Source organism: Plectropomus leopardus, unplaced genomic scaffold (assembly GCF_008729295.1).
Source record: "Plectropomus leopardus isolate mb unplaced genomic scaffold, YSFRI_Pleo_2.0 unplaced_scaffold2992, whole genome shotgun sequence".
Taxonomy (NCBI): domain Eukaryota; kingdom Metazoa; phylum Chordata; class Actinopteri; order Perciformes; family Serranidae; genus Plectropomus; species Plectropomus leopardus.
In genome coordinates, this window is record NW_024632623.1 from 1 (window position 1) to 9,250 (window position 9,250).

A 9,250-nucleotide genomic window follows, 5' to 3' on the forward strand; every position below is an offset into this window, starting at 1 on the left:
AATATTCTACCTTAGCATTCAGCTGTCTCATTGGCTGTAATGTTTTTTCACCTCATCTTGTCAGTCTTGAGAAAGACACAAATGTTGTCTGTCATTGTCAGTCATTTTTAATTTTATAGACACAAAAGAAATGTCTACATCTTCAGCAAAGTCTTTGGGTGCTCAAAGTGAAGACATTTCACTGGTACAACTTAAAGTTTTCCTTTCTGGTTGTTTTTCAAATATAAACAGTTATCAACGGTAATGCCCAACAATGACTAAGCACTTTCAGGCCTGGCACGTAGAGATGCCCAGACTTCATTTTGATCCTCTGATTGGACCTGTTAGACTGGTTTCTGCTTCTGTATATGACAGGGGTACTACTGTTAATTAATCCATTATTCAGCTTTCAGCTCTGCCTGCCAGGTTTAGGCAATATTTCAGTTTCCAGGTTTTTAAAGCAGTGCAGTGCATTTGCGCTCTAAGATTTAAGATATCTGTATTGTCAGTAATGCTGGCTTAGATTAAGAGAAGAACCCCATTGGTAATCAGAGTGAACGTCAAAGCAAACCCCTTTAAGAAACTTAGCATTTAAAGCTTCTTTTCTGTTACAATAAACAATCTCAACTCGCAAAACAAAACTAGGACTGGATTCTGAATTATATCCATCTTCTCATATCTTTGTCATAAATTGCAGTTTTTATTATTTTATACATTTTATTAATGCTGTCTACCAAGGTTGATGAGTTGATGAGAATTATACACTTGCAGCTCATAGATTGACATGGTTTTTTTCCTTTGTTATAATTTCCATTTTTATAATTTTTATATATATATATATATATATATATTTATTATATATTTATATGTTAAAGTAATTTTCAAGTTTGGGGGATTTTTTTCTTTTACCTTTAGTTTCTTTCTATGTTCTTTTCAATAATTTTGAAGTCTTGGGAGTGTGTTTTTCTAATTTTAATTTTTTTTCTGTTCTTGTCATGAAACTATACAATGGGAGCTCATTTATCCAACTGCACCATGAATTTACCATTTAGTGCCCAAATGAGTATATAAAAACATGCCCTATGCCCAGATAGTAACAACTGTTCTCCAGCATGTTTCACATTGTTACACAAATTGCCTGCAAAAAGCACGTGTGTTTAATTTTCGCCTTACCTGCACTCGTGTGTGATGTCTGCTTTGGCACACAGCATGGCAGAGGACATGAAGACTCTGGAGGAAAACTTCAGGCAGCAAAATAAAAGCTGTTCATCCTCGGTGCCTCTGGGGAAACAGGCAGTGTGTTTACTTCAAGAGCTGCTGGGGCGCAACATCTTCTCCAAGATCACTCTCATCGGACGGCGACAGCTCACCTTTGAGGACAAAGCGTATGAAAACCTGGTCAGTGGGTTGATTGAGACGTCAGTTAGCTGCCATTGCTCGTAATTCATTATTTGAGTTATTTGAGAGTGAAATTTTGTGTGTTTTCTATGCCTCCAGGTACAGGAGGTGGTGGACTTTGAGAAGCTTGATGATTATGCTGCTGCCTTCCAGGGCCATGATGTTGGCTACTGTTGTCTGGGAACGACCAGAGCGAAAGCAGGGGCTGTAAGTGTAAAGAAGTATTTCACCGATATAAAGAAGGCCCTCATCCTAATTCAGTCAGCACTGCCTAGTTTAACTGTTTAATCCGAGTTTTAGATACACGCGAGATTGGTGGGTGTGTCTCTGATCAGCTGTATACTCTTTTGAGTCCGCTGAGGCTGCGGCTGGGTTGGTGGCCAATACGAAAATGCGCAAGCACAGCCTGTATTTCGAGTAACAGCCTCAAGAGCCAGCGAATCATCACCAGGCGATGTAAATCGTGTAATCTGACAGTGGATAACTAGGCACTGGTTAGACAGAGGAAAGTTTACCACAGGTCATTTACCCACATTGTTATTATACAAAGCTGGATGACTATCAGCAAAGTATCCTTTTAACTTTACAAATCCAACATGTGTACTTTTACAGTGTTACAGTCAAGATTTTTTGCTGTACTGAAGCACAGAATTACAAAAATACTGTACATCTGTTGGGCTTTGATGGGATTGTTGGTCTATAGCAATGACTCAGCAGTTTCTTAGCCATGTGCAACATTTCCTCTAGCACCTGACTGATAAACTGTCTAGGTAGTGGTTGAATGTAAACTAAGCACATTTGCTCAAGTACAGTAGTTAAGTATGAATTCAAGGAACTTGTACTTTACTGGAGTATTTTCTTTTCATGCTACTTCATACTTTTTACTCAACTACATTTCAGAGGGGAATATTGTACTTTTCACACTTCGAACAGTTTATACAAGTACAGCTGAAATGAGTAGTTGATTAATCAATTAGCTTTTTGTGAGCTAATTAATTGCAAATATTTTGATAAACATTTAAGTCATTTTCTGTATTTTTTAATAATTTCAATTTTTTGTCTCTTTTTTTTTTTTTATCATTTTGAGTTTTAGGAGTATTTTCCCCTATTATTTTCTAGTTGTGAGTTATGAAGCATTTTTACTTTTTTTCGAATTCGTTTTACAGTTTTGAGTTTCTGGGATGGTTTTAAATATTTTATTGTAATATTTTTTATATTTTTGTTGAGTTTTTTTGTGTGTGTGAGTTTTTGTTAAATTCCCCCCCCTATAATATCTTCGTTTTTTTCAGGTGTTTTTAAAAATATTTTCTTTTCAATAATTTTGAGGTTTGGGGTGTTTTTTCTAATGAAATAAAATTAATTTTAGTTTTTTTTATATTTCTCTGCATTGGGTACCAAAAGTAGAATTTTAATACTCTCAGTTTTTTTTCCTTTTACTAAAGTAACATTTTTAATGCACTTCAGCTCAAGAAAAGGAACTGAACAATTCTTCCACTACTGTGAATACACTAATATATCAAGTCTTTGTCTTATCTTTGTTCTTATTAATTACTGCAGTCATTGCAATATGAACATGTGATTTGTTTCTGTCAAAATATTTATTTTTTTTTATTTCCCTCTTTTATTTCAGGACGGATTTATCCGCGTTGATCATGACTATGTCCTTAAATCAGCTGAGCTCGCCAAAGCAGGAGGCTGCACACAGTTCCACCTGGAGTCCTCCAGAGGAGCTGATAAAAACAGCAACTTCCTCTACCTCAAAGTCAAGGTACTTTTTTCTTCCTTAACTGCTGGCCACATACTGATGTGCTCTTCTTTCTCGCAGCCTAAGCTTTACCTATTGTCTCATTAAATAATGACTGTCACTGAAGGATCAACATGAAATGGATTTTCTTCCAGGGACAAGTGGAAGCAGATATTGAGGCGCTGGGTTTTGACAGATATTCCATTTACAGACCAGGGTGAGTGATTCAATCATTTTATGAGACGGATTTTTACACATGAGACAGGAAAAACTGTCCCCAAACTGAACTATACATACATCAGGGTTCACACACTTCCTGGAAACAGCTGACCGATTTTTCAGTAACTGAAAATGAAAATGAAAAATAAGGTAAAGAGTAAAACATCCTGGAAAATCATGTGTTGTCCTGGAACATTATTTGAACCATCTTCTATTTTCTTTTAGCTGAGTATGAGCTTCAAGGTTATCTATCAGGGCTCCCCAAAACAGATAACATCTGAAAGGACTAAGTCATGTTCAGAATCATATTAATGTTAAACGGATAGTATTTTAAACAGGCTGCTCGTGGTTATTTTGTGGACACACACAAGTCACAACACACAGCAGCACATGCAGGTTGGATGGCAGTACAAATTATGTGGCCTAAACTCTGAATAATGTAAATTGCATTATTATTATTATTCACTGTCAGCCAGTCTGTCATTCCAGCTAGTTTGAGAGCTATCAGTGGCTCTGAAACTGTCATTTTTTTCAGGTAATTTTCCTTTTTTTAACTTTCCTGTTTGTTTTTTTGTTTTTTTTGTGGGTATTTTCGGCTCATGTTCTTGTACTTTTGATTAGTTTCTTGCTTGTTTCTGGGTCATTTCTCCTTAAGTTGCTCGTTGTCTTCTTCTCATGTTTTTGAAAGAAATCAAGCCAATTTTCTCAGGTATCAATGGGTTAAATAACCCAGTCCAACACCAATACAAGCTCTAAACACTAAATACCTTTATATTTTTCCTCCCAACAGGGTTTTGTTGGTGGACAGACAGGAGAGTCGGCCCGCCGAGTGGATGACCAGGAAATTCTTCGGTGCCCTTTCCTCCGTGTGCTCTACGTCCATGTCCATCCCAATCCAGGCGGTGGCAAAAGCGATGGCGTCAAACACTCTGCTTCAGCCTGAGCAGAAGACGGAGATCCTGGAGAACAAAGCCATCGCCACCCTGGGAAAGAGTGCAGGGAAATAAGAGAGAGCAGGAAATACACTGAGGTAAGAAAAAAAAGTATTTACACTGATAACAGACAGTATGTAAGAGTAAAGTTCCCTGACTCCGGGACATCTACTGTATGTCTAATGACATGGATGTCAAACCATTTAGACACAGGGCACTGAGAGAAAGTTATCTGCTTGTTATTTATCCCTTTTTAAATAAACATATTGTCCCAGGACAAGGACATCTGGAGCTCTGTTTATAGAACAAATTAGGTGTTATAGTAACACGATTGGATGATTTTAGGAATGATGAAAAATCCAGAGGAGTGAATCCAATGTGTGTTTTGACTGATGTGTGAAAAAGGATCAGCCCCTATGAGAAGTTATATCACTGTCTGTCAAACGCGGCGAGCTTCAGTCACCTTGCAAACTCATTTTGATAAAGATCTTACGCCTACACCTCTGAGAAGTTGAGTTTAAAAGTACACTAAAACAATAAACTCCCTATATTAAATGTACAATTTATTATATTATTTTTGCTCTAAAGCTGTACATGTGCAAAGTTAATTCTTTAGACTTTTGACGGTTCAAATTTCACTGTGACTTTCACACTACACTTTTTCTCCTGTTTCTTTACAGGTCATTCCAGCAGATGTATAGAGACAACTACATAAACATATTTAATCTTAATATTGTATTTGGGTTTCATTGCTTTTGGTATTAAATTATATTATAATATTTTCATCAGGGAATTATTGCCATTTGTGCTGAGAGACGATGTACTGACCAACTGCCTTAAAGTAAATGCTGAAGTCTATTCTGCACTAGATTGAAATGATGGATGTCTTTTATATGTTTTCATGAGATTATCATCAATATTTCACTGAGGTGTGTGATTTAGGAAAATGTTTCCATATTGACTGTATAAATAAATATAATATCTAGTGTCTGAACTATTCAACAGCTGTGTGGCATACTGTATATTACATGCATATACACAACATCTATGCTGTGCTATATGAAAGTTAATATATTTGTTTATTTTAGATTTAACAGTATGTATAACATGCTGATTCTCATTCTTGGGTTTTGATATATTTCATTGCTTTATGTGAAGCAACACAAGTTGTGTTCAAGAGTGAAAAAAGAAATTTTATTTTTCTCTCATTGATCTAGCAGCGCCCTCTTGTGACTAGAAGTGGTTACATTCATTGGGCTCAAAATACTTCTATGATATGCGCTCCTTTTCCTCCACAAATCTGTGGTTAACATTTCAGTCCTTAAAAAAGTTATATGCATGCAAAGTTTTGAGCAGGCTAAATGAATCCTATATAATTCTTTATGGTGAAGCTTTCGTTTGCAATACAGCTTCAAGATGATTCATGTATGAAAAATCATCCGTCTGTGTTCGGATAAAATCATGGCAATGTGTTGTGTGTAACACATTATATAACATGAATGTAAAATTACAGTTAATTTATTAAAAAAAAAAAAAAAAGTAAAGTGAGGGATCCTACGGTCATGGAAAACATGTTAAAGCCATGGAATTTAATAAATATTACATTATATTACATTATGTAACATTACAGTGAATTTATTGGGGGGGGACCCCAATTTTTGTAAGAAAACATGCTCTCCAAACCTGATTGATTTGTAAAAAAAAAAAAAAAAAAAAAAAAAAAAAAAGCCTATTATTATCATCCATAAAATTGACTTCTCTTTTGTTCTTCTTTATTAGTAATTTTTGGCAATTTCTTTTAATTTTCTAGGCTATTTTTGTAACTTTTATTTCTTAAAAAAACAGTGTGGGGCAATTTTTATAGTAAACAAACTTTCGGGGTGATTTTTTTGATTTTTGTTTATTTTTTCCTTTAAAAAAAAAAAAAAAAAGGGACATGACTTTTTGAAAGAAAATATCACCAAGATGACACTATTTTTCACAGGCAGAAACTGAAAACAGAATTTACTGCTGGATTTTCATATTTCTGAGAGTCCTTGAACATCCTGAAATTCTGATTAGAGTTTGAATCACATGTTTGAAAACACGGCAGACAAGTGGGAAAAGAAAAAAAAAGGGGTCCTAGACAAAATCATGGCAAAGTTTTGCAATTTTATCCATGAAAATATGTGGGAACCCTGTAACGTTAGAGACACAAAACACTGAGTACAGACAGTCTGTGGGTCCATATACATTTTTTGATCTAAAATATGCAAATGCTTGCTTCCTTCAACACAAGCTGCTACCTTAACAAATATTATGGCTTCTACACAGTATTCTGCTCATTTCATCAGAACTATGGCATTGAGTGGGAGAATTTACCTTCAATTGATCTTATTTGGGGGAAAGTACAGCTTTCATCTTCCTGCAGCTCTGGGTGTTGAAGTCCAAGCAGCAATTAGTTCAAAATGAAGAACAGCTGAGTTGATCTGCCTCTCATGCTCAGAGGATTGAAGCAGGGCTCCGGCTCTGTGCTCCCTGTTACAACACATCAGTTGTAGCATGAGTTACTATATTGGGAATAGAGCAGCTGGAAACAAGCTTGACAATGAGCGCTACACATTGTTTGAGGTAAATTGTCCTGTTCTGTGTCACTTCTGATTGCAGTTTTCTTAAATATTTACTTAAATGTACTTTGGAAACTTCTGATATTAACCTGTGTTGCACTTTACTTTGCAGGCTGTTTGTGCTTTGCTTTTGGCTGCTGGTTGGTGATGTAAATTGTGAGAATACTCAGAGAGGTATCGCACAATATGTCAATATGCAACTTTAATTAAGGCTGGGATATATGGAGAGAATCAGACATCACAATATTTTTGACCAAATACCTCTATGTCAGTATTGCAGTGATATTGTGGGGTTGACTGTCGGTGCTTTCACACATTGCTTTGCTTGGGGGCCACTTCTTGGACTTTGCGAAGTTTCTAATATTTTAGGACATTTCTAAAATTTTAGGATGTTCCTAGAGTTTTAAGGCATTACCAAGATTTCAGAACATTTCTTGGATTTGGGGATGTTTCTCAGGTTTTAGGACATTTAGGATGTTTTTTATGATTTTGGGACATTTCTAGGATATGAGGATGCTTTTAACATTTCAGAACATTTCTCAGATTTTAGGATGTTTTTCAGATTTTAGGATTTTTTTAGAATTATAAAGTCTTTCCAGGATTCATAACATTTCTTTGAGTTTCGGACATTTCAGGGATTTTTGGACATTTCTAGGATGTTTTGACATTTTGAGGATTTTAGGACAATATTGTGCATCCCTACTAATTATTGCTAACCATTAACTTATTGTCTTTTAAAAAATCTCATTGTATAAATATTTTGTAAAAGCACCAATAGTCAACTCTACAATAATGTCATTATATCTGGTCAAAAAAATTGCTATTTGATTTTCTTCATATTGCCCAGCTCAAAATTAATATTGTAATATAACTGAAGTGAGTTGCCTGTTGTTTTGGAAATTTCCCATCTGTGTGTTTTGTTTCAACAGGTTATGTCCAACACGTCCAAGTGGGACAGGCCCAAAGGGGAGTCCACAATGACAACAGAGACGACACAAGATGGAGAGAACCACCTATTGTCAGAATCCCTACAGCTGGTTACAAGACATCAAGTGTGGACAGACTGCAAAGTGGCAGCATTTACCCCACACGAGAAGATCACACCACTGCCTCCAAATCATCACAAATCATAAGACGTTATCCTGTTACTCCCGAGATACAAAATGTACCAAAAAGCCAAATCAACCAATTAAAACCTGGCTTCAATTCACCCTCAGTTATTCAAAGACGAAGTGATGTGGCATACAACCGCCCTGGACACAAAGCTTTTCCTGACGGCAAGAAGATTCACCAAGCAAACTCTGATTCTGTATTCTCCACAGGTGCAGTTCAGGTTCCATCACAAATCTATAATACCAGAATGAGGTCGACAGGAAGTTTTTCACCTGTTCAGGTTGACAAAGTCCCATTTAGCCTTAGACACAACAACAAAGGGGCGCCATTCTACTCCCACGGCAATAAACAAAGTCTAAATATTCAAGCTGTCAAGTCTCAGAAGATGCACGTAAACCCCATCGAACAAAATATATATCCACAGGAGTCACGTCTCACAACCAGACCCAAAAGTTTCAATCAGGGCAGAACAAACTTTTTACAAACAGTTTTAAAACCCAAAGACAAGCAGACTGACTCAGTCGTGGAGGGACAATCTCCTGACAGAAATTCAGCAGGAAAAAGTGACACAAAGACTTCTTTTCCAGCATGGAGTCCCAGGGCCTATAGCAGCGATATGACGTCTGAAGCCAGAGGATACACTCACGTCCGTCGCCTCAAGCCTGCCTTTGACAAAAAAACGCCCCAAGCTAGTTCTAGAAAGATATGGGAAACAGGTTTTTTCACATGTAATACACAATTCAGGCGGTTACAACCATGATTCAACAAAACCAGGGTTTGATCATCCAGCATCAAGTGAAAGGCAGCAAAATTATAATTTCGGAGGAAGCAGACCCAGCTGGCGTCCTGCCCCACCAGACCGAGCACCAAGTCCTGTCCAAGGCAAATTCAAACCTTTCCAAACACATCCTACAAATGATGCTACTCACACATCAGACAGTGAACTCATTCCCCGTCAGACAACCCTTCCTCCTAGTTTGAACTCTACTTCATCAATCGTTCCTTCAGTCACCGCAGAATGGAGCACAAAGTCTGCTTCACCCACACCGACAGCGGGCCGAGATGCAGAGCTTACACCTCAAGCATCAAACCACGAAGGCCACATTGAGAGTTCAACAGAAATTGGATCTTCCTAGATTCCTTCCAAGATTTCTAAATATCATGAATCCATCAACCTGGAGTTTAAACTGACCTACCACATGATGCTTTCACAAACATGGGTGGCAACAACAGCAAGAGGGTAAGCTTTTGAGGTTAAT

General features: G+C 36.9%; 2 protein-coding genes across 2 annotated transcripts; both read left to right on the top strand.

Moving 5' to 3' along the window:
• Window positions 1-1,188: 1,188 nt before the first annotated feature.
• LOC121938564 (oxidoreductase HTATIP2-like) lies at window positions 1,189-5,269 on the top strand. Its single transcript, XM_042481790.1, has 6 exons — window positions 1,189-1,377; window positions 1,477-1,584; window positions 3,008-3,145; window positions 3,277-3,338; window positions 4,131-4,370; window positions 4,953-5,269. Exons 1-5 carry the CDS (start codon window positions 1,189-1,191, stop codon window positions 4,345-4,347), a joined length of 714 nt encoding a protein of 237 aa, XP_042337724.1. The 3' UTR covers window positions 4,348-4,370; window positions 4,953-5,269.
• Window positions 5,270-6,830: 1,561 nt separating this feature from the next.
• Window positions 6,831-9,250, top strand: LOC121938557. The gene is made up of 3 exons (XM_042481787.1): window positions 6,831-6,882; window positions 6,991-7,052; window positions 7,808-9,250. Exons 1-3 carry the CDS (start codon window positions 6,860-6,862, stop codon window positions 8,749-8,751), a joined length of 1,029 nt encoding a protein of 342 aa, XP_042337721.1. The 5' UTR covers window positions 6,831-6,859; the 3' UTR covers window positions 8,752-9,250.